The 26,780-nt window shown below is 38.8% G+C and overlaps 1 protein-coding gene across 3 annotated transcripts in view; it reads right to left on the minus strand.

Annotated features, from left to right (window-relative positions):
- The window catches only part of MAEA (macrophage erythroblast attacher, E3 ubiquitin ligase), a 123,274-nt gene that overhangs the window by 30,553 nt on the left and 65,941 nt on the right, over positions 1 to 26,780 (minus strand). For 2 of the 3 annotated variants that reach the window (XM_067567651.1, XM_067567649.1), the window contains exons 4-5: positions 2,206 to 2,328; positions 1,174 to 1,287 (exon numbers count right to left, since the gene is read on the minus strand). In XM_067567651.1, coding sequence (XP_067423752.1) covers positions 1,174 to 1,287; positions 2,206 to 2,328 — 237 coding nt within the window. The remainder of the gene's footprint in view (positions 1 to 1,173; positions 1,288 to 2,205; positions 2,329 to 26,780) is intronic. The other variant, XM_067567650.1, reaches the window with a different exon arrangement.

The raw sequence follows: 26,780 nt of genomic DNA on the forward strand, positions 1-26,780 counted from the left end.
GCAAACATTTTTCTTCCCCATGTTTCTTATAAATGGTTGCCTTTTGTTTATTGTTTATCTGCACAGTAATATTGAAATTCCTCAATAACATCAGCAGGAATTTGAACAGTTCCACATTTGGGTTAGTTAACTGTTTGTGGTGACTAGCGCAACACATTTATGATAGCCATTCATTTTTTAACAATCAGAAATCTTGTAAAGAAATTTAAACTCAACGTGACATTGATGGAATATGTAGTTTTAAAGTGTAATTGTTTACGACTCATTGTTTGAAAATAGGTTCTTTTTAAACTACCAAGCCTAATTGTCCAGAGAGAAGCAAGGACTCCAGAAGATTTTAAGAGCTACCTTGTCCTGTACTCTTAACTTTTGCTAGAGGCAAAACTCTTGAAATGTGGATCAGCCAGAGAAAACAGAGAAGCTGATTTTCAAGTGTTTTGTTTTAAAATATCCAGTTACTTAACTCTGCACATTATCTCATTCATTTGGGATTTTAGACTAGTTTATTTTTTGTATCTTTTAAAAAATATCCACTCTTTAGTAGTCAACAATCCCCTACAGATAATACATTCTAGACCTACACTTCCTCCCTTTAAAATACCTGGAAAAAAGAGCCTCCAGAAGTATAGATGCCCTCCAGTGAACTGCAAGCCAATAGCTAAATTGGATTTTATAGACTGTTAGAACTTAAAAAACCATGTAGTCAGTAGATTTCAGATTCATTACAATATAGCACTAATTTTGGCACAATCCTACAGCACTACTCACAAGAGTGGTAAATCAGTGGGACTGCAGGACATCTTCCTCTCCCCTGCCCCTTTTCCTCCAGTTTAACTTTTGGTTAGACTTACAGGAAAGTGGGCAAGGATTTAGCAAGTTAACACTAACAAGCAGCCAAATCGCCTTACACTGAATAGAAATTTATTCCTGCGTGTTTAAAAAAGAAGCATTGTAATTTCCTCCAACTCTGATCTCTCACAGCCTTAGCTTTTATGTAAAGTAGGGCTTGCAGAAATAGATTTTTTGGGGACGTGGAAGTTGTTTTATTACATTGAATATTGTTGATAAAAAAAACTTAAGAATACTTCATATTTAATTTCTTATGTTACTTAACATATTAACATTATACAAGGTTTTCTTGAGCAGTAAAATTATGCAGCAATGTTTACATACCAATTCTGGTTTTCCTTTAATGGTTTCCATAACAAGATCATCATTTTCTTTAGAGTAATCACAGGCCGATTTACTTTTGCGTCCCATCTTCGGTTCGTTCTCATTTTGGCGCCCCTGAGTGACAGAGAACGTCACTCTTTGCTTGTCATTAAGTGCACTCAGACATTTTTGGTTAAAGAAAGCGCTTAGTTTTAAAAAAAACAAAAAAAGACACAAAACACCTTTCTGAGGGAGGCAGGGGTTTTGGTTAATATCAGTTAAAACAGATTTCTGCAAGCCCTATAAAAGATTACAGCATACTTTTAAAAGCAACTTTAAAGACAAGGGAATTTAAACTAACTATATATGGATAAACAGAGTGACTCCTTATCTTCAGTTCATGGAGTTCAAGGGCTGGAAAGAGATATACTTAGCTAGATACTAAATTACATGCAGCTTTTTTGAGAAAACTACATTCTAAGTTAGCATTATTGCATCTTATATTTGAAGTAGCACTCATTTCTTTAAGTCTTCATAGCTGGCTAAAACTGGTTTATTAAAGTAAATTTCTCCCACTGTGTTAAGCTTGAGGACATATGTTTAGCATTTCAATTGCTCTCCATACTTTTTAAAGACAACTTCATATACACCCTGTAAAGTATGTTCTCAGCAGGATGCAAAGGAGTTATGCACATAAATCCTCATGCATCGAGATGAGATTATACCCCTTTGCATTTAAGTTTCTGTAAATCACATTAAAAAGCAAGGTAATATTGTTATGTTACTTCACTGTAATTTGTCAAGGAAAATCTTGCATCTAAAGGACCTAGATTCAAGGTCAAGTTTAACCTTAGCCTAAGTGGGTAAAACTGCCCTGATTTAGGCATACTAAAGGGATTTATTTTGCACTTAGGGATCTTTAGTTTAGTACATATTAGGTCAGCATTCAGACCCAAAATTTAAACTTAATTGGCTAAGTCAAATACTCAAGGAGTTCACATAACCATGGTAATATACATTAAATTAAAGCTTTGTGCATTACATTTTCCATACCTTCATTTTCCTGAGCCTGGATTTGTTATCATGACACCAAGCCAAGCAAGTCATAGTTTCTTGTCTTTCCAAAGATTCTTCCACTTCTTTAGCAGTCAAGAACATCTCAATATTTACCAAGTCCTTAAGAAAAAAAAAAGAAAAAGAGAACAAGATCAGTAAAGCTATGTTTACAAAACAAGGTTGCTCCACTAAATCTCATTCTTCAGAGCTACAACTAGAAGCTAATTTGTGAAATGCATGTTAACATTTACATAATTTTAAAAACATCTTGCCCTTTAAAGCATCTCCTCTGAAAATAAAGTAGTTATAGTGCCTCTTCAAAAACTGTGATTCCATATTTATTCGTGTATGACTGTCAAAGTAGAGAGCAAATTTTAAACTGACTTGGCTTAAGTTTGTTTATTGCTTTCTTGCTCTTCCAAGTTAACATGAGCTTTCTTGCTCTTCAAAGTTAACATGTGTGCCAACAATCCTTCTCTCTCCCCTTTTCTTTTCATTTAACTTCTTCCCATCAACCTACTCTCCCTGCATCCTTCTCTACACAGGCTCCTGAGAGCATCCAAAAAACGTTCCCTTTTCCTTCTTCCCTTCACCCTTCTCCATCAACTCTCCCTTTGCCTCAGTCTCAGAGGTCTCCCTTCTGTTATGACTCTGTTCTCTTCTTTCTGATTTAGAGAAAATAAAAGCCACACCAAACAGACCTCATAGGCCTAACAAAGAATGGAAAAAAAAAGATGGGCCCAAATTCATCTGGTGGAGGGTAGAGAGGGAGTTCGATTTCAGAATCCCAAGCCAGTGTTGAATTTTATAGCAGATCCTTCTCCCTCTGAAGGGGTGGAAGCAAAACTACTAGGTTCAGACCTGTCTCTGGAACTAACAAGGATTGGATTTTGCATTAGATCAACATTGAACACCCTCCTTAAGGAGGAGGCATGTACATACATGCACACTTGTACAAACAAAATACCCCCAAAAAAATGGGAGGCAAAGGATCTCAGTCATTCTTTAGATAAAAGGAAAGGAATGGCAGAAAGGAGAGATCACTTGATCATTCCCTGTTCTATTAATTCCCTCTGAAGCACCTGCAATGGCCACTGTCAGAAGACGGGATACTGGGCTAGATGGACCATTGGTCTGACCCAGGACGGGTGTTCTTATGTTCTTAATAGGTGAGAACATAATAAAAGTAAAATTTACTCTTTTTAAATGATTTTCTACACTATCCTCAACACATCTATAGAGGACAGCAGCTTTCAGGCTTTACACTTAAGTCAGCCTTATTCCTGTTAGCTATTTGTTAAACTTAAGCTTTACTTAAATGGAGAACCGTCAGGAAAAGCTTCCTTAAAACCCACAGCCAGAGTGCTGAAAGAGAGAGAGCGAGAGTGAGATTTCAATCTCTGTTTTGCAGTATGTGAGAAACAAGTTTGGCAGGTACAATCCATTTTCCACTGATGCCCACATCAGAAGAACTATCTCCACAACTGGCACCCATTTTGGCAGCCTCATTGAAGTTGTTAGTGACTGAAGGATCACAAAGACTGAAATATTTTTGCATTACTAGGATTGAGGCACTCTGATAGGGCAAAGTGAGATGGGATGTTTGTAATGCAGTTTCTCTGTTTGCACCTGTTTTGTGGACAGAGGTCTGTAGATTCCAGTGTTATTAAACCATCACTTTTTGCAAGCACTCAACTCACTCTTTTTTTGAAGTTACTCCAACCTTCTACTGATATGCACTTGAGAATTCTAGTTTAAGGATTAATTTTCTATAAACAATCCATGTACTTACAAAGAGGAGGGAGTTTTCAGGTTGCAACCATAAGCAAATGCATAAAAACCTAGAGTAGAACATGCTGCAGAAAGAGAGAATACAGTTTTGCTGAGTAAAAGACCCTGATGATAAGAAATGGAGTTAATCCACAGTACAGTGTTAACACTTCTAAGAATTTTCCTTTTCCTTCAGTAAATTTTTCAAAATATTAGTAATATTGCTCAGTTGTATACAATCACATTCAATGTGATTCAGCTTTGCAATGTGTCATTAAACTAACTTGTGAACAGTTGTAACAGATATTTGTATTAATATTTTCTCGTCTGATTCCCACTCTTTAATTATTAGAATTACGCACAAGGAAGAAACTCTGGGCCTTTCTAGTTTCAACCAGCTACCTGCAACTAGTGGCATTTCCATCAATAGCTTGTAAAGTTTTGATGCTTCTATATGCTTACTTTTAGTTCCTTAACATTTAGGAATTCTGCCTTCCAATTGCATTGGCATTATCGTTATTCAGGCTGTAACATCCTACATCATGATCCCAGTGACTAAACAAGAAGTACAAGTTACAGTATTAAAATTCCATTTTGTTGACTGACATAAGACATCCCACAGGAAGTGAAAACACACTGCTTGTGACAAGCACAAGCTATTGTTAATCTTCTTTGGGCAAACGTTTAACTGTTACTGGTCAGCTTCGTAGTTCACTAGCAGCTTTATACATTCAACCAGACAAAAATCAAATGCAACTGAATATATCTATTTTTTAAGACACACTATTAAAGGATTTCCTCATGCATCTGTGGTGAAAGGGTTAGGAGAGTATTTTCAAACTAGGATGAACTGGATCCGTTTTGAATTGGCATTCTTGGAGATTATTTTGAGCTGCATAAATATGTCATGCTGTGACAGCTCATACTTTAGAGGAAGAAAACACTCTGTAGGGAACAGTACAATTCAGTGTATTGCTAACACAATAATCCAGTGCTAAGAATGTTTGTATTAACATAAAAATGAACTTGTTCCATCAAATTTAAGTGTATGTACTTTCCAAGGCAATGTGCTGTAAACCATACAATTGAAATATGCTGAATATGACAGATATTCAGAATAGCTCTAGTGAACAAAGACACTGTCAGAGTAGAATGTGGCATTTTCACCTGTTAGAACATAACAGCTGAAAGTATACCAGCTCAGTCTTAGTCTGTTCCTGCTGAGGACACTGAGATTTTATACAAATGATACAGATACACGACTTATGTTTATATGCTGTATTTCATTTATCATGTAGATTTTTTCTTGCAAATTTATGATTTCAAACACTGACACTACCTCAGAAAAAATAAATCAGAACTGCAGCTGAGGTTGTCATGGCCACAGGCCTGTTTACAGAGTTGCATGTAATTTGCTTAGAAATAGCAAGTATAACCTTTTTCTAAAGCTTTCCCCACTCCCACAAGATCTTAATTTATAGAGTCTTTACAAAGACTTTGTAAAATGTCCACAGAGAAAGTTTTCAATACAACTACATAATTTAAAATTTCAACTACCACTTATCAAATTAATTACAGTATAATGAAATAAACTAAAAGGCCTGATTCTACTCTCACACTAACTTACCCTTATTTGATGTCCGTGGACATACAGGAAATATTCCTGATTTACACCACGGTGATATCAGAATCAGGTATTGTTGACTTCTTCCCCCTTATAAAATCAAAACCAGCCCCTTTTTGTCACCACACTGATGAAACCTGAAGTGATGCCAAGTTAGGGTGTACCTGGAGATTTCTATTAATGAAATGAAGTTCTGTAAGTGCGATCAGCATCCCTGCCGGTAATTCAAAGTGACCTTGACAGTGGCCTAATAAGAACTATGCATACACTACTCCTCTGAATGGAAGTAAGATGACCTAATGGCAGACCCTTATGTCAACAGAGTACACGGATAAGAGTGGGAGAACAGACTGGCCATAATAAAACCAGACCCATGATCTGATGCTCAAGTATTTTTGCCATATAAAATCAACACTGAGTTCTATCAAAGGAAATCTATTCACTTCATGTTGTTAACAAAAGCACCCTATATTCACACCCTACATCAGCGGTTCTCAACCTTTTTTTACAGAGTACCACTCGGGTCAGGTACAGTCAGGTCAAGTACCGCTTCACCTGACTGTACCTGACCCGAGTAAGACTCAGTAAAATAGCGGGGTTGCGTGGAGGGATCGATACTCTCCGCCGAAACCCTGCCGCCATTTCCCAGTTTTCGGCGGCAGAGAGGATGGGACTTTCGGTGGCGGTGCGGTTTCGCGGCAGCAGCAAATGGGTTTCGCGGCGGGGGGGGTTTAATTCGGCAGCAGAGAGCTTTTTGAGCGGCGGCTGGGGGAAAACATTTGGCGGCAGCAAGGTTTCTCGCCGGCGGAAGGGGGGGGATTCGGCGGCGGCAGGGGGGGAGGAAACGGCAGAGGAGGGGTTTATCAGCGGCGGCGGGGGGGGGAAACGGCGACTGCAGGGTTTTTCGGCAGTGGCAAGGGCGGGGGGATTCGGCGGCAGCAGGGTTTATAGGCGGCGGTGAGAGGGGGATTCGGTGGCGAAATCGGTGGCGGGTTTTGCCTCGCGTACCACTGAGCCGGCTTCCACGTACCACTGGTGGTACGCGTACCACCGGTTGAGAACCCCTGCCCTACATAATATAATAATTTTTGTGCAAAATATTCCTCATGAGGTATTATTTAAAAGCTAACACACTAATCATGAATATTCTTGAGTAATGTTTGGATGAAATGTGTATTAAGAGTTATGAATATAAGCTGAAATTATGACTAGTGTGTTTACCAGACAAGTCTGGGAAATAAATAAACCAGTTTCTCAAAAGACAAAGGACAAACTGATGACTCTAGACAGGTGTTATCAAAGTTGATTGGTAATCACCTGTCAAGTGGCCATTCTTTGGTAACAAAGAGGGGCAGGTACAGATGGATCTACATTTTAATAAACAACAAGGAACCTCTTTCACCACCATATCTCTGTCCACACAGCCGGAATGAATGTTATCAAGGGAAAACCCTCAAGCAAATGCATTTCAAAGGGTGACTGGACTATAAAAGTGAGGGGGCAAAAAACTCCTAAACTCTCTCCCCCAATCTCTCTCTCTTTCAGCTAAGACAACAAAGGAACTCCATCCCTTTGATTTTGGGGGAATTTTGTCCTGGGAATTTGGCAGCAATGTTGCTGGGAACATGTGGTAAGGATTTTACCTTGAACCAAATCTAGTTTGTTAAGTGTTCACTACTAGAAGGCATTTTATTTCTCTTGTAACCATTTCTGACTTTAATACCTTATACTCGTACTCACTTAAAATCTCTCTGTAGTTAAATAAACTTGTTTTATTTTTTAATATAAAACTAATCCACTGTTGTGTTTAAACTGAACTACTTGGTAACTCCATTTAAAAATAGCGAACTGTTGAATATTCACCCCTTACAGGGGCAACAGACCTCTAATATGGCCAGAAGTGGGCTGGATAGTGCAGAACACACACGTTTGGGGAAAATTTGGGACTGGGAATGTGTTGGGGTCACACTGCAGGCAGTAACCAAAGCTGCTGGAAGCCAGGGTGTGACTGGAGTGCTGTTGACAGGCTGCTGGAGTCAGAGCTTCTGGGCCAGGGCTGTATCTATACACAGATACTCAGGGTATGACATGCAAGATGTTAGGCTGTTTGTGAGCAGCCCATGTAGGGAGTTACAACGGCAAAGCATTGTGAGGCACCCAAGGTTGCAGGGCAGATGGTGATGGTGGTCAGGACTGCACCCCAGAATATGACAGATGTCATCAGCACTTAGCAATAAAATGTACTGCATGTACATAAATGGATTATAAATTAATGGGATGACAAATTCTCCATTTGATTTCTGTTACGATTGTATCTGTACTTTTACTAATGCACAGTAAACACGAAGAACGAAATGTATAATAGTTTCATTATGACAATTTACATATTTAGACTGATTATGTTTATTCCATATATATTTTAAAAGTAATAAATATTCAATAGACAAAGAGATCCTGATCAACGATTACTGAATTATAGTTTCAAGGTTATCCTGTGTTACCACTACAACCACCCTCTGCAATGTAGATACCATAATTGTCCTTTTTCCTTAGCCAATCACTAACAAAGTGCAACTAATGATGTTTAGACATAGATCACCATTAAGCAAAAAATAGTGAAAGAAAGAACGTAGAAATAAAATTGGCTTATTGTGCTATGAGGTTGTGTCATTGGTCATCATATTACAAAACAGCTAAAAGTCTTGCACATCTAATATAGCTTAAAATATACGAGGACACTGTATTCTCAAAAAAAGCAGCACATGATTCAAATATGCTTGCTATTTTCTTAATGTTCACCATTTGCTTTCTGTAGAGTACACACAGTAGCTTCTTTCTTTACATGTTTAAAGAGTTCTGTGGTAAGCTAAGCAGAACAGAAAATCACTTTGTTTTAATCTTGTCCTTCAGCTTGTTATAGCCACTAATTGAGTCTCAGCACAACATTCACTCTATGTCTTCACGGACGGAGGCAAATTCGCCGCCGTCAGATCGACTTATCTGGATCAACAGAGCGGTCAGTGAAGACCCGCTCAGGCGATCCAGAAATCAACGTATTAAAACCACCTTCTCAAGTGGCGTAGCGCTGCGTCGATGGGAACACGGTTCCTATCAGCACAGTGCAGTTGAAGACAGCATGCAGAACAGAAGCACAGAAGTCGATGGGAGTTACACAAAAAACTTGCATAACTCTGGTCGACTGCTGTCGAATCTCCGAGGTAAGTGTAGATAAGCCCTAACTTAGGCTTCCTTAAAGAAGCATAAGATTAGTGTTTGAAATTTAAATTGCTTCGCTGGTGAAAAAATAGCTGGTATTATACATATTTATCAGGAAAGCGGCAGTTTAGCAGACTTTCTCAACTGCTAGCAAATGTGACTCTAGATGCCTTTTATTAAATCTTTTGTACTAATTTAAAGCAGAAAATGCATGATGGCACAACCAGTGTTGAAAATTACTAAGGCCAGGCAACACTTGCAGGCACTACAACAAGAAAAGATACTGCTTGTGTTAGTTCTGCAACTGGTCCCTGTTATTACTGTAATGGAGTTTTCTTCCAAAGAAATGGTCTCTTTTCGAGTTCTCTCTTTAAAGAGTGGTGACCCATTGTCCATGGAAGAATTTGCAGAAAGGCTCTTTGTTTACTCAGGTGGAATACATATATATCTCCCCTCTGTAAAACTAAAGTATAGTAGTGTCAGGCCAAAATAGCCCCATTTTAAAATTTCTAAAAAAAAGTTTAAAGGCTGTCTTTTGGTGAAGTGACAGCAAAGCTTCACTACAGCTTATCTATCCAGTTAGAACGCAGTACATATGCATTTATAAATTGCATCAGATTGTATACTTAAATGTTCAAAAACACAACAAAATTGCCCATTTTAATTACTGCTAAGAGTGCAGAAGCCAGTCTTCAATTTCAAAGCATTGAATTCTTTTTCTCTCTTTAAAAAATGTGAAAAATGACTAATGCCTGCAGCTGCCGTACCTGATTGGATACTGTGGTTCACTGCTTTTCCAGACAAAAGGGCCCCCACAAAAATCAGAAGCTGTTCCAACACTTACCACAAATCTTACCACAGTTTGGGGCCTGCTTGATCTCCACACTCACATTCACCATCTCTATGGAATACACAGTATTTATATAAGTTTTGAAACATGTACTAAGCTTGTGGCACCTTATCAATTCATACACCACCATGGATGCATTTCAAGTTGAGATGGCATTACAGAATGAAGAAGAAGAAAAAAAAGAAAAAAAAAGCAGCTTCACAGTTTCCCAAACATTTTTTAGTAATTGTAACAAGCAGTTGATTTTCAAAATGTAGTCAGGTACTATCATCAATGGTGGCTTAAAGTTCCACAGATATGGACCATATTACATTGTGTCTCTTCTCTTTTAAAAAGCAAGCCTAAAAAGAAATGTCAGGGGTAAAAGCAGCTGCAGACACAGACTATGTAAGAAGATTTCATTTGTCAAAAGCTCAATCAAGCTTAATCAAAAATAGGCTTAAAGTCAGACTTCACCACCACCACCCTCTGTGTGTTTACGCTTCTTCAGTTTACATGCAATACAAATTATTACACACAAACACTATGGCTTTGTTGAAAAGTATATTTCCAGCAAAAGACTCGTAAGTACATAATTTTTTAAAAAAAAAGATGTCCATATATTTATTTTTCCAGTTTAGGAATTAAATGTTTCTCATACTGAATATGGTCTTTTAAAGAAAAAAGATTTCATAGATTTTTGCCTTTTCTTCTTTGACAAGTAGTATCAGCCATATCTATGACAGGAAACACATCTAGGACAGAAGTGGCATCTAATCAAACAGGGTTTCTTTCAGAACATAAAATTAAATAAAATTTAAATTGCATCAATAAATGTAAGTTTGTCTTGCTCAGTGACGGGATAAAATGCTAGGGAACAAGATATTACAGCAGTAAAAAGTCAATTTCCAAAGGGATGAACAGTACAATTACTGCACTAGATGTCATGTAAATTAAATTATCAGGTAAGATTTCTACATTATAGGAGAACAATAAGACAACATAATTAAGTAGTAAACCATAAGAAAATATGCATTCCTAGGTCACTGATGGACATCTTAGGCACAGTGCTAAGGACAAGACGTAAACAGATTTATTTACTTCAACCACCCTATGTTAATAGACAGAAAATAATACCAGCTACCTCTTATATATCACCTTTCATCAATAGATCTCAAAATGCTTCACAGTCTAACATATTTATGCTCAATACAGCAGGGAAGTAGTGTCCCCATTTTCAGATGGGGAACTGAAGCACAGAGAGATTAAATGACTTACCCAAGGTCACAAAGGAAGCGTGTGGTGCAGGAATTTGAACACAGGTCTCTCAAGTCCTAGACTAATGCCCTACCTACTGGACCATCCTTCCTCAGCACAAGCTGCTCTTGCTTCATGTCAAAATATATTTCAATATATTTAAAAGGGGAAGCAGGCGGAGTTCAGAGAATCAAATGGAACAATTAGTTTATGTATCATTATGTAATAAAGAGATTTGTGTGTGTTTATTTGTATTCTGTTTTTATATAGAGAGGAAATCATTCCAGAATATCTGAAGTTGCTAGAAATTCCATGAAAAAAAAAAAATCAAACGAGAACATTCACATAAAGGCAAGGGGCCAACAGGTGTATGCATGTATTTAACTTATGCATATGAGCAGACCTGTTGGCTGGGGAAGGTGTGCAAACTGCTCTGGCAAAGCAATGTCCAAATCCACATAAAACTTATATTTAATAAAATCACTCGGTTTTGCATATTTATATTCAGAAGATTGAGTGAATGTGCAAAACAATGCTGATTTACAAGACTATTAGTTATTACCAATTCTGCAGAAGCTGAAAAGCAAAGTTATTTGGCAAGGTAAAGTGGTCTTTTCTCCACATATGCAACATTTTGATCTATTTGACATGACAATGAGTGCAAATATTTTCTGGTATGCACTATCATAATGGTGGCAGGCTCCAAGCACTACACTGTAAACCTAAATCCCCTAATTCTACTTTTGAAAGTGCAATTCCGGTCAGAAGAGAGGCTGTATAATCATGATCAATCTGCTTTCATTGTTTTCAGAATCATACTCTAATTCTGAAAAATAATTTACTACCTTTTCCTCCAATTCAGACTGCAAAACAGAGTGATTGCAGAACTATTCCTGATCACACAGCAACAAAGCTGTTCAATCCCAATTTTGGGTCAAATCTGTCTTTGGTTATACTCATGGAACCCTGCTGAAAACTGCTCCAGTGGGCCCAAGTGTGTGTCTGGTGAGTCGGGGGTGCGGCAGGCAGAATTTGGCCAGTAAGAAGTTTTCATGGCAATGGTACTCAAACTGAAAAAGTAACACAGCTGACTTTCAGCTTCTAGGCCAAATTTGCAGGCCTGGCAGTTAGAAATACTGTCTTTTTATATGCAAGCCAAATAAACTTGATCTGTAAGTTTGTAACACACAGGTATGGAATCCCATGACATTTTTGTTATGTTAAATTCTTGGAAAGTACTTGTATTCAGAGAAAAATCAGACGGAACACAGAGAGATGCAAATCCATGAAAAGTCTTTATTGAACTATACTAAAACCAGCCAGGACTGGCTGAGCTATCCCCTAATAGTCTAACTCTATTGTTATGGCAACAAGCTAAGCTCTGTTGCTACAACAACCTAGACAATAAGGCAAGACAAAATATACAACATATTCCTGTCCCCTTAATGAAAACCCCCATTTAACAGAACAATCACTAAAACTAGAGAATGAGGGTAGACTGCCTCATTTCCCGGCTAAACCTCGGGGATTATTCTGCCCGTAATGTGGATTTGCCCTAGCTAAAGATCCAGTCATTGAGGAGGCCTTCTCTCTCTAGGTGGATTAGGCGGACTTCTGGTGTTCTTGCACCGTAAGGTGTTATTGGTGTGGGTCTAACAATGGGCTCAGCACTCATAGCTCAAACAGATGAGGATGTTGTATCTGCTTGAACAGGGGAGGGGGCTGTATCGGCTGCAGAGATGGATGGAGAAAGGGAGTCAGGAACGGGTGACTCTTGACTCGATCTCTCACCTGTAATGGTGAGGTCAGGCAGTTCAACTGGAGATGTGTCCTTGGGACATGTATGACCTGGCAACAACTGATCTACATGCCACCGCCAGGTGAGATCATCTGCAGTCTGGATAGTGTAGGAAACCGGTCCTGTTTGGGCGATGACTGTAGCAGGGACCCATTTAGCTCCAGAAGCATAGTTCCGAGCTAGGACAGGCTATCCAGGACTAAAGATTCAGTCTTTTGCTCTGTGTGCACGTCTGATGACTTGGTTTTGCTGTTGATGTTGCACAACTTGTCATGCTTTGGCGGGTTTAAGCAGATCTAAGCAAGTGCACAGCTGTCGTCCCATTATTAGAAAGGCTGGGGACGCTTTGGTCATACCATGAGGTGTGTTTCTGTAGGACAGCAAGATTGTGTCCAGACGCTTTTGAATGGACAAATGTCCACTTGCAACATCACAGGCTTCAGTCCACTTCCAGACCTTGTTCTGGCCAAGGAGTTCGTGTTGTGGTTTTAGTAATGTTGATAATTGTGGAATAAACTTTCCATAATAGTTCAATAGCCCTAAAAAAGAGCGATGTTGGCGTATGTTTTGAGGAGGTGGAGCTTCCACCATAGCCTTGACTTTTGCAGGAGCCTTACAAAGGCCAGTAGCATCCAAGATATGTCCCAAATATTCAACAGAGGGCTGGAAGAATTCACATTTGTCTTTGTGGACTCATAGGCCATACTCTTCCAGTCTTTGTAGGGCAGCCTCCAAGTTCTTAAGGTGATCCTCTTCATTCTTACCAGTGACCAGGATGTCGTTAAGATAGCATTAGACTCCTGGCAAGCCACTCAAGATCTGGTCCATAGCCCTCTGGAACAAAGCTGGAGCAGACGTTATTCCAAAGAGCAAGCAACAGTATCGGTACAGCCCTTTATGTGTCATGATAGTCAACAGCTCTTGGGACTTCTCATCAACATACATCTGTAAATACGCCTGACTCAGATCAATCTTGCTGAACTTTTGGCCACCAGACAAGCCAGCGAAGAGGTCATCAATGCAGAGAAGAGGGTATTGCTCTGCACACAACTCCAGATTAACAGTGACCTTAAAATCCCCACAAATCCAAATGGATCCATCTTTATTCAATACTGGAATGATTGGGGTTGCCCATTGGCTTTGGGTAACTGGTACGAGGACTCCATTTTTGACAAGGCAGACAGGTCTGCTTCAACTTTTGACCTGATGGCATATGGCACAGTTCTGTCTTTCAAACATTTTGGTTGGCTGTCAAGCTTAATGTTCAATTTCACAGTGATTCCCTTCATACTTCCCAAGTCATCTCCAAAAACAGTACCATGTTTCTTTAATACAGCTGTCAGACGTCTTTCTTCTTTCGTCATCCTGTGCACTTCTGTCCAGTTCAGCTGAATCTTCCTAAGCTATGACCGTCCCATTTAGTCTAGGTAATTGCCTTCGACCATAAACAGTGGCAATTGAGCAGTCTGTCCATTGAGCTCCACCTTAACATCAGTAGTGCCCAACATGGGTGCAGCTTCTCCAGCGTACATCTTCAGAACAATTTGTCGGCTTAAGGGGCAGATGCTTTAGCTTCTCCTTATACACAGTGTCTGAGACCAGCGAAACTGCTGTGTCGGTGTCCAGTTCCATGCATACAGATTTACCTTCCAACAGCGGGGTTACCCAATATTCATGTGAGCCAACTGCCATGGACAAGACATGGAGTGGCACTTCTTCTGACTGGGTGCCACTTTAATCATCCTGAGTCTGCTCTACCGCATGCAGATTTTCATTTTTGGTCCGCCAGACAGCAGGCTTCTTTTTCTCCGGTTTGCCTGTTCTGTTTGACTCTTCTTTCTTTTGTTTGCAGGCATGCTCAATGTGTCCCTTTTTGCTACACTGTCGACACACTAGGTTTTTACACCAGCATTCCGATTCATGTTGACCCGGCTTTCCACAGCAGTAACATTCCTGGCTCCCCATGGTTTTGTGGGTAGATTCTTGTGACACTTATGCACTCTGGTCAATGCACTGAGCTGTTGGGCTTCCTTTGCAGCCAGCTGCATAGAGATTGCAATATGAGTGGCCTTCTGCCAGGTGAGCTGGGTCTCTGTCAATAGGCGCTTCTGTATTGCTTCATTGTGCAAACCACACACTAACCTATCACGTGGGGTGTCATTTAACACATTATTAAATTCACAGTGTTCAGCAAGTTTCTTCAGAGCTGTTACAAACTGCACAATTGTTTCACCTTCTTCTTGATTGCTTTTGTGGAACCTAAATCACTCTCCAATTACCAGCGGTTTTGGAGAGAAATGTGCCTCTAGGATTTTCACAACGTCGCTAAGATTTTGTCTTAGGCTTATCAGGGTGCTCCTACAACACCTAAGAAAATGGGCACCTTCTTTGCATCTGTAATTTCATTTGCAACAACAAAAAGCTGAAAACGCTCCATATATGAGTTCCATTCCTCTAGAGTTTCATCAAAAGGTCCCAGGGGCCCTGTAAGTGTAGCCATTGCTGCCCCTCTTTTCTTTTCTTTTTTTTTTTCTCCTTTCTCTTCTGTCTTAGTATCTTTTATTCATGTGTGTTGGGATCATTCACACACAATTGCTGGTGATTTCCAATCACTAGCACTGTTCCCAGTCTGTCTGCTTCACTTCGGTCAGAACAAAGCAGAGCCTGTTTTAGTTTCAGTTTGAACCATCAGTGTAAACAGCTCAGCCTCCAAAACAGCAAAAAAGGCTTTTGTCTTACACTGACTTTTACTTTTTTGTCAGTGCTGCACAGGTTGATCCCATCATGCTCAGTCGCCACTTTTGTTACGTTAAATCCTTGGAAAGTACTTGTATTCAGAGAGAAATCAGCATGGAACATAGAGAGATGCAAACCCATAAGAAGTCTTTATTGAACTAACACTAAAACCTGCCAGGACTGACTGTGCTATCCCCTAATAGTCTAACTTTATTGTTATGGCAACAAGCTAAGCTCTGTTGCTACAGCAACCTAGGGTAAGGCAAGACACAAAATACACAACAATTTTAGAGTCACTTTTTGAAGTGGAGCTTCATTTAAAATAGAACAGAATGCAATACAGCTCAACTGATAGTGTTTTGAGGCTATTTTCACATCTCAAGTGTGTATCAAATACAATATGCAGTAACGTGCAATTTAATGATCAGATTTAAACCATCGACAAATTTCCTTTCATTTTTCCATCCTTGTGTTTTTATTTTTTTTTAAATGAACAAACAATCCTACCAAACAATCCAAGAGGGGCTGGACATCCAGCTCTGCAACTGCTTGTTTCTCTAAACACATGGAGAAGTGGGGAAGAAGAGTGAATAACTGATGCCATCAAGAAGGCTGAGATGTCAGATGCCTATTTTGCTTCACACTTTACTGAAAAGATTAATGGCTACCAGACACTTGCTACAATTAATATTAACAACCAAGGGAAGGAATGTAAGCCAAAATATGGAAAAAACAGGTTGAAGAATATTTAAATAAGTTAGCTATATGCAAATCTATAGGGCCTGATGAAATTCATCTTAGGGTACATAAGGAGCTAGCTGAAGCAATTTCAGAACTATTAGCAATTATCTTTGTGAACTCATAGAAGATATGTGGGGAGGACCCAGAGGACCGGAGAAAGGCAAACATAGTACCTATCTTTAAACAATCAGTTTGTAAGCACCTAGAAGATAATAGGGTTATTAGGAACAGCCAGCATAGATTTATAAAGAACAAAATGCCAAACCTAATTTCCTTCTTTGACAGGGTTACTGGCCTAGTGGAGGGGAAAGCAGTAGATGCATCTTGATAAATTTAGCAAGGGTTTTTGAACGCTGTCCTACATGATATTCTCATAAGCAAACTAGGGAAATGTGGTCTAGATGAAATTACTATAAGGTGGGTACACATCTGGTTGAAAAACCAGACTCAGAGTAGTTTCCAATAGTTTGCTGTTAAACTGGGGGGACATATCTACTGGAGTCCCACACGTCAGTCTTGGGTCCGGTACTATTTAATATTTTCATTAGTGACTTGGATAATGGAGTGCTTATAAAATTTGCAAATAACCCTTGCTGGGAGGGGTAGTGAGCATTTTGGAGGACAGGTTTAGAATTCAAAAGGAGCTTGACAAATTGGAGAATTGATCTGAATTCAACAAGATGAAGTTCAATAAACACAAGTGCAAAGTACTTTACTTAGGAAGGAAAAAAGTCAAATGCACAATTACAAAACGGGGAATGACTGGCTAGGTGGCAGTACTGATTAAAAGGATCTGGGTTTTATAGTGGATCACCATATCGAATATGAGTCAATGTGATGCAGCTGCAAAAAACGCTAATGTCATTCTTGGGTGTATTAACATGATTGTCATATGTAAGACAAGGGAGGTAATTGTCCCACTCTAGTCAGCACTTGTGAGGCCTCAGCTGGAGTATTGTGCCCAAAGATGGTAGTGCTATAATATTTGCAATTAAACAAAAAAATCTGAAGGAAAAACGAAGGGAGTTAATCAGTAAACAAGTGCATTATGTGGAATGAATTAGCAAGAAAAACGAAGGCCAAGTAAAAGTTTAAAGGGCTTTTCTGCATTATCATAGAATCATAGGGCTGGAAGGGACCTTGAGAAGTCATCAAGTCCAGCTTCCTCAACTGTGGCAGGAGCAAGTAAACCTGCACCATCCCTGAAAGGTATTTGTACACCCTATTTTCAAAAACTTCCAATGATGCATACAATCAATGGTCATATATATAGCCAACCAAAAGTAACTTGTATTTATAGTGTCTTTTATCCTGAAGTTTCTTAAGTGTTCTTTACATTAATTCAAGAGATATCAAGTATATCCACTTCACTTGCTACTGAGATGCAGCCTCCTTATAGGGTAATACAGCAGTTTAACAAAACTCAGTAACATCAGTCAAGAAATCTCAATTTTATATTCCTATGTTTTTTATCCTTAAATAATTTGTATTTAAAAAGCCATCTTTTCAGTACGATAGTATCATCAATACCATGGGGACTCACTCTGAGTTCTCACCTTGTATTTATGGATAGAAATTTAACATCAGTGTACCTTAGGGTGACCAGATCGCAAGTGTGAAAAATCGGAACGGGATGAGAGGCAATAGGTGCCTATATAAGAAAAATCCCGAAAATTGAGACATCTGGCCACCCTAGCGTACCTTGTGTTCATTTAATTGGGAATTTCAGCTAGTTTGTCATTTAAAAAAAGAGTTAACTGTACTTAGTGTGAAACTACCTATCAAGCAAGTTGGTCTTGTAAGTTAATGCTTTCAGCATTAATTGTGAAATGCATTACTATAATTATAATAATAATGTAGCACACAAAATATGCCAACATATACAAGAAGGTTCTGCCCTGATCCTGAAGCACTTACAATCCTGAAAAAGCCATCATCACTAAGAAACGCCATCACTGGCTAAATGGCTCACTCTTAAATCAAGTAACTTTAAAACAAAAATGCTCTTCTGGCTCTATAGTGCCACTGTCTGCAATGAGTTGTCATGTTCTGGTGATTAAAAAGGATTGCTGTGGCCCTGAGTTATTAAAATAAAAATTATCATTACTCTAATTTTAGGCCTAATAAAAGCCCTTTGAATTGGGCAATAAATTAGGTATTTCTGTTTAAAGATAAACATTGCCAGGCAACCTTTTAAATATCAAATGCCTTTTAATGGCAAGATCATACTTGTGATTAAGTCAAAAATGGGATCAACACTACTTAGATAGAACAGGACAGTGTGTTCAAAATAACCTGGAATGGTTTCAGATTATTCTATCAATCAGAAGATGTATTTCCTCCATAAGAGAAAGCAAGAATAGACTTTTGATTTTAAGTTTTTTGTAGGGCCCACGTGATTTTAGAGTTCTAATTTAAAACTGAAGGAAAAAGGGAGATTTAATGCAAGATGTAATTTAAGAGTTGCAGTGATACGGTCAAACAACCTCCCCAAAGTACCTTGCTTCAATTGGACTACATTCCTCTCATACAAAGTTTTGAAAAAGCCGGGGGGAAAATTGGTGCTGAAAAGTCCTAAAATGATTTGCATGAGTATTTACATATGAGAGAGAAAAAAATCAGTACCTCTTTTGCATTTCAAGTACTAATCCTTACTGAAGATCTTGAAACCAAATTAAATTTCATTTAACACATGTTTATTTTACAGGCAATATTTACTTTGATATGTTCTGTTTAATTGATGATTTGAATAACAATGCAGTTTGTGCACCATGGCCTTTCATAAAACAAGTTGCTTCACCTCAAAAGATTATGCTTAGTGCAAAATTAGAAAGTTTTTCACAGCAAAATAAAGCTGTAATATGCAGTTCAAATAGGAAGAGATAACAGATTTTGTAAACAGATAAACAAGAAACTCCTGATCCGTTTATAAAATTAATTTCTATAGAAGAGACGTGCTAATTGTTGGGAAACAGCTCATTTGTGGCATGTTAGAATATTCAGAAAGGATTAAAAGCTCCATTCATCAAAATCGTACTTACATGGCATCTTATGTTATTGTGGCTCTTAACAGATTAAGCATGTGGTACAGTAAGCATGGATTGCTGGCACTGCAAAAGTGCTGAAAATATGCCAGTAAGCACTGAGTTGTATGTAGTAAGTCATCAGGAGTGTAACTTTCAAGTCTGATTATATTTAACAGGCATATAAATTACATATGTAAGTGTACCATTGTACCATACATACTGTTGGTTAAAAAAAACCAAAAACCTAAAACCAAGAAGAGAGTACAAATGCTTTTCTGGTGCTCTTCAATTTCCAGGAGCAAAATCAAGTGTTCACCTACCCCTAGCTAATACACACAGTATATATACAATGTAGGAGACAAATATTCTGTGATACCATAACAGTTTAAATAAGGATAAATGACTTATCAACATACATATTTTAGGGCTTATTTTTAAGCTTTAAATCACCAGCCATATCCTATACAACTGGTTTTTAACTGGGAACCCAGCATGATTAGGTGCAAGTTGGGAGATGAGGCAGTAAACTACACAGTTAGGCTAAGTTTGCCATTAAACTTTGCTTGTAAATGTTAACTCATTACTATTTTACACTTAAACATATCACAGATTAAGTTTACCGTGTACTTTTCATGTGGGAATTTCAAGGACTGTCTAAGCATACCCTGACTAATGCTACACCAGCACAAGTTGCTACACATTGTAGGAGGGAAATGGACGTAAGATGGACAAGGGAGTCATATGCAGAGAGTGAAGAGGTTAAGTGGATTGTTTCCCACATGGAGGGAAACAATAAAATGGAATTGGCCAGCAGAGGCAGGAAAAACAAACATGTGCCAAAGTAGTATTACCCATGGGAATGTGTCAGGAAGAAAGAAGAGGGATACAGAGAGAGAGGAATTTTGTCACAGAAGTTGTGAAGGCAGACACTTCAACTTGAACTCCTACTCCTGCTGGCCCAGCTGAGAGGAGGGGATAGAATCCCTCTGGTGAAAAAGAATTGCTCCCTTGAGATGGCTTCATAATATTCATAAAGAACAATGAGAATAATAAACTCCAACTATGTTGAAGCGAAAGGGAAGTACAAGGTATCAAGAGAACTGTGGCAAAGAAGAGGTCACAGCAGAGGCAGAAATGATTGGGAAACATCAAGACAAGATTGGGCCACACAGTTAGAGGAGGATAGTCAAAACAAATCACAAATTAAACAACAGAGGCCCTCCTCCTCTCACTCATTCAATTTCTGTTCAGGAAACAATGCTGTCTACAGTTCATTAAGCTATTACACTACATATTAAAAGGACTATTGAGAAAATATAAACTCAATGAATGTCCTGCTCCAAAGCCATCTGTACAATAAGTTATTGAAAGCAAGCATATAGACTAGACAAACTGCAGACTGATGATCAAAGAGACCAGAACCGTTTTTGCAGCACTGCAGAATTTTAAAATATCGGCACTTTGGTACATAGAAAGAACAGATTTGTCTATCAGCCAATAATGTTGCTGAAAAATTAAAACATTTGCTTGATGTCTAATAATTTGCAAGTGAGTAATCATTTACATTTTTTGCCTCTGTTTAAATTGCAAATACACAGAGAAAACTCTTATTTTTAGGATAAAATGATTTTCAAATAGATTATGCATACTTATTAGTTTTGGGCTGTGCAGCTATTATTTGTTCATTAGCAAATTATTAATACATGAGATTCATAGATTTTGGAGCCAGAATTATCTAGTCTGACTGCCTGTGGACACAGGCCATTAAAATGTCACCCAGTTATTCGTGTGTTGAGCCCAATAACTTGTGTCTGACTAAAGCAAGTCTTCCAGAGAGGAATGCAGTCTTTATTCAAAGACATCAAGACATGGAGAATTCACCACTACCCCAAATAATTTGTTCCAATGGTTAAATCACTCTTACCGTTGAAAATGTGACGAATTTCTCATTTGAATTTGCATGGTGTCAGTTTCCAGGCCTTGGTTCTTGTTATGCATTTTTCCACTAGATCAGTGGGTCCCAAGCTTTTTGAGTGAAAGCCCCACTGGTTAACACTAGCTAAAACACGTGCCCCCACCCCATCCCCCCAACCCGCCCCCTCACCAGCCATAAACACATATAACCTCTATAAACACACATAATGATAACAACAACAAGTTACATAAATAATAAAATTACTCTTACCTGAGTAAGACGCTAAACCTTCCCTAGCACAGCTGCTACTGCACGGCCTGCATGGCCCCACCTCTTCCCATCCCTCATGGATGAAGGACAATGGAAGCAGCATGCGCTGGCAGACTGGCTGGGGCTGCTCCAGCCCCCATCGGCATGGGGTTGTTCCACTCCAGCTGGGCGCCTGGCTGGCGTGGAGCTCGGGGTTGCTGTGCCTGGCCAGAGCAGAGTTTGGGGCTGCTGCTCCCTTGGGAGGGGAGGTTGCTGCTCTGCTCCAGCCAGCACAGGGATCAGGTGGGATGCTCATCTGCTCCAGCCTGCATGGGGCTCAAAGCTGCTGCACCCGGCCAGCGCAGGGCTTGGGGCTAACTGACCTCAATAGTACTGAAGCCTCACAGACTCCCTGTAATCTCTGGTGCCTCCCTAAGGGGGTCACACACCCCAGATTGGCAACAGTTGCATTAGACTGAAGAACCCTTTAGTACATGATATTTTCTCCCTGTGAAAGAACTAACACATGGTAATCAAGACATCTCAATCTTCTTTTTGCTAAACTAAAGAGATTGAGGTATTTAAGTCCCAGTCCCACTGTAAGGCATTTTCTCCAAGCTTTGAATTATGTTTGGGCTCTTTTCCGCACCCTCTCCAATTTTTCCAACAGCCTTTATAAAATGCAGATACAGAACTATCCAGGATTTGTCTCATCAATGCCATATACAAATGTAAAATCACCACACTACTCCTACTTCTCTGCTGATATGTTCAAGGACTGCATTAGCCCTTTTATGTCAGAGTTGCTCTGGGAGTTCATGTTGAATCAAGACATTAGCACTTTGTCTTATCAAATTGCCCTCCTCCTGACTCAGTCACTTCCACAGTTCAGCAACTGGCCATACCCCACATAGTAGTATGTAACAAAAGCAAACAGCTAACCTGCAAGCAAGCACAGCGTGATGAAGCCTATAGGGCTCATTAAAGAGCTTCAGGAGGCAGAAACAAGCTTCTTCCTAATTCCCAGTTTTCAGCTTCCTACTCTCCACTCTGTCTTGGCTGTTCTCTTTAGTGGCCATCTCCCTGCTACCATAGGAGGATATGCGTGTGCTGGCTTGGCAGGAGCTCGGCAGCTGGGACACTTTTCTCACCACTTTAGCCAACTGCTTGCCAAAGCTGTGCCAGCAACTACACCCTAACAGCCAAATGACTAACCAGGCTAGGGGGAGAATTTGGGAGAAACGGCTGACAGAGAAGATATTAATATATTGAGACTTTAAGCTCTTTGGGGCATGGGCCATCTTTGGGGCATGGGCCATCAATTATTTATTTTGCAGAGCTTAGAACAAGGCGGCCTCTATAGTAATAATAAATGTAACTGCCAGTTTACTTATAGCAGCCAATCAAATACAGCTTATCGACCCCACTGTGAGGCAGGTCTATTGAGGGCAAGGGGAAAACCGGGAGATTCTTATGAAGTGGTGTGTGAATAAAGACAAAAACTGACAGAGAGTTTCTCAGTCAAATTTGTAGGTCAAGTGTGTTACTATACACATATCTATATTTTTTATCGGCTTTATCATTATTTGCAATTCTCCTCTTTCCTCATTTCCAGAGTTGCATTCAAACCACACATCCGGTTCAATATCATGATATTTCCTCATTTTAAATAGCAAACATTCAAATGGAAAGATCTACCAAAAATACAATATTTCTAGCAGGTATCCCTGACCTACTCCTCTTGCGCTCATTTTAACACTGACAGTCGCCTTTCCCTCTTATTATACCTCAAGAAAATGACAAAATTCTAAGCCAGGCTATTTCACCAGGGCTTGATTGGAAGTGGAGAGAAAATGTTCAATCAGAAGTGCTGCAATCAAAATTACAAGCTAGTTTGAAAGTTTTGTGCACCTTCTGCTACTCTATACCATTTCCAGTTAGGTGACCCATTTTGTCTCCCCAAGTTATTTAATAAAGAAGAATGAAGCTAATCAGTTCCAATGCCATCATATTGCTTTACATTCTGCTAATAGTTAAAGCTTCAACTAGCTACACAAAATGGATAGTTTGGTATTGGTTAAAATTGAGTTCTGTATGGACCTTGGCTATTTCACTTTTTATCAACTGTACAGATTCTACTCAGTCATCACTGCACAAGAAGCTGCAACATTCTGGTAAGGACACCAAAACAATAGCGAGATCAACAATCAATTTTTCCTTCAAATAATCAAAAAGTCCTGCTTTCTTGCCCCACAGAAGACACAGAGAAGCTGAAATAGTGAGAGCAAAATAAAGAAAAATCAATCTCAATAAACTGAGACCACATAGTTTAAGACACTGCATGAGTTATTCCCACATTTTTCCTCTGAGATCTTTTCCCCCATCATACTAGGTAGTCATCTCTCACGTTATCTGAAGACAGACAAAACCATGCCTTCCCCACACCTCCCAATCACTGGATGAGGGAAGAAGCTCACTGATTAAAATGGGAAATTGATTAAAATGAAAATATTGAATTAGCAGACTGCATGTACTGATGCCAGACTGGTCCTCTCTTGCACATCAACCTTTGTGAAAGGACATCCCATTTCCAAGGTTCAGCTTATTCTTTGTCTTGATTTCTATTTAATATGTTGACAAAAGTGGACTTTTGAGTCTTGTGACACTTATCTTCTATATTCAGTAGAAGTTATTATTGCTTCACACCCCACAGAGCTATTCAGCAAGGAGATCAGTGGAGGTTTCCCGCAGAGAACAGCTTTGTGGGTAGAGTCTTCCTTAAGTTAAGAATAATAAATATAATACTGTAATTGATTGAAGGGGTTCTAGAGACAAAAACCACAAAGGCAACGCTAAAGTCTTAGTTTCTGCATGTTATTGGGAAGAATGCAAGCCAGTTCTGCACTTGTCTATTTTTTATAATATATATATAAAAATAGGCTTCAAGAAAATGTCAGCACTGAATATGAACTTCTTGCCTACTCTCTTCATGTTTGTTTAATATATTAACATTTTGTTTAATAAAATATACTTGTGTGTTTACAGGTTATTCTGTCTGAATGTGACCTTAAGAGTTTGTACACCTTCATGTGTGTGAGTGTGTGTGTAAATAATTACACATATAAACATGTAACGTTCTGAATTATATAACACTCCCCCCCCACCCCCACCCCACTGAAATGTGAGGTATTTTCTAAGTTTTTAGTTGGGTAACTTTTCCTAACTATTCAGTACTAATATGCTACTGAAGCAATCATTTAATATGAAATTTACATCTAGCCATATATTACAATACCTTCTTTCTTCATAGAATATTATTCCTGATTCATCAGAGTCAGCCCACACCACCCCCCAATCCTGATGTGTGGCTGCAGATTTTTTAAACTTCAGTCAACTCAAAGATTAAAATACCTGTCTCACCCTAGGCATGCAGAGTAAGCGTGAATTGCCTTTCAACTTTTGTGGGAGAAGATTCAGCAGACTTAACTAATAACACTCAAACTTGGTGCACATACATGTTTCTGGGCATACTGATTCCTCTAATGATCTGTTGTGGATGAGCAGAGTGCCTCTATATGGTGGTATGTCAGATTCAGTAGGGGAAGATCTCAAAGTAGTGGAAGACAGCGTTCAAAAAATAGAAGTGCCATCTTATCTGCAAGTTCCTTCTGGCAAACAATGGCAAATTAAGGTCACATGATTCATTACAAGGGAGCATGTCTGTTGGCAACTGTTGGCATTAAGCCATCAGTGAATGACTTTATCCTGAATATAGTTTCTAATATGCCTCTATACTGTGAATTATGCATTTACAGGGAAAATGTACCTTCAGATCAGCTAGTGGGGAAGCCCAGAAGAATCATTAAACACTGAGCTGTTCTTAAAACAAACCAAAGATCTGTAGATTCATTATGTTTGCTCCATCAATAGTAACTGTGACTTGGAAACAGAGACAAGAGTGACCTAATCAAATTCATGAATACGAAACTGAGAGGTTTCATCAATACCATACTTTGAAGGACAGGATAAATACAGTTCAGTTTTCATTAACTCAAGAAATCAGCTGTGGATTCAGGAATGGCTTTACTCTTTCAAACAGGAAGAAAAAATCAACTTCAAGACCTGTCTTGAGCCTCCCATTTGGAAGAAAATACACAATAGGATTGTGGCAGGGCAACTCAGGCAAAGGTTGACTTTCAAAAGTGGTTGACACAATAAGGGTCTTAAATGTGATTCATGCAAAGTTAACTATTTAGTTCTTCTCCATTTCACCTTCAATTAAAGGCCTGACTTCAGTTTTGGGGAACCATATTTAATAAGAAAGAATAAAAGAGAGCTGAGAACAACTTATGGAAAAAATAAAAAATAGAGGAAAAGTTAATCACAGGGAATGTTCCCTCTAAAGAAAGAAAGTGGAATAGGAGAGACCTGGCAATTGGCCAAAAATATGTAAAATTATGTTAAGACAAATCAATAACATTAAAAAACCAGTTGTAAGTAAACAGTTTAAAAGGCTGAATGAAACATTTTTAAGTAAAATTAGACAATGGGATATACTGTCACAAGAGTTTGAAGAAGATATCTTTTGAGATATTCAGGATTAGGCTACTATATATCTAGGAATGGTTTCTGAAAAATTTAATCAATCCTCTCATGATGCAACAGAGAAGGGGGACAAGCTGGACTAGATGAGGCACTTCAATCCTTTTTGTACAGTGAGCCCCATTTTCAGCCACTTGCTACTGCAGCTTCTTATACTAGTTCCCATGGTGCTTTGGAAGGTATTCATTCTGAAAGTATTTCAACAGGAGATACAATCTGTGCAGTTGTTTGAGATAGTGGGAGGTGAAGGCAAGGGGGAGCAGAATCCAGAAGGTACACCAAAACGGGTGAGCCTAACTTTAGGTTCCTATTTTTGTGGAACAAATCCCACCTGTTGTACATTTTACATAGTAAGGGCATTAGATGAAGATCATTTATTCGCACTACACAAGAGAGTAAACCAAAATGAAAAGTATGATCAGCAGAAGAGAATGAAAAATTTGAGTGCCTCTAGAATCAGCGGCATTAATCTTCACGCATAATGAAAGATGAAACACCAAGTCTTATGGTCAACACCCACAAATCTCACTGCTGAATAGGACTGTAAATTGCATATTCCACATTTGTACTCACTAGTTTTGTAAATCCAAAAAAAAAAAAAAGGGGGGGGGAGAGGGACCATTTCATTATTAAAAACAATTCTTGACGTATTATACAAATATTTTATTTAACACAAAAGACTAAGGATCACATTTCTCTGAAAGTGACTGCTACTGATTGTTCTACAGATTACTTACTAGAAAACTGTTTCACTAAAATTGGATTTTACCATTGATGAATGACAAAAATGTAATTATAATATGCAATGT

The sequence above is a fragment of the Emydura macquarii genome, unplaced genomic scaffold (assembly GCF_026122565.2).
Source record: "Emydura macquarii macquarii isolate MOO-44397 ecotype Brisbane River unplaced genomic scaffold, CSIRO-AGI_Emac_v2 contig_2795, whole genome shotgun sequence".
In the NCBI taxonomy this organism is placed as follows: Eukaryota; Metazoa; Chordata; order Testudines; family Chelidae; genus Emydura; species Emydura macquarii.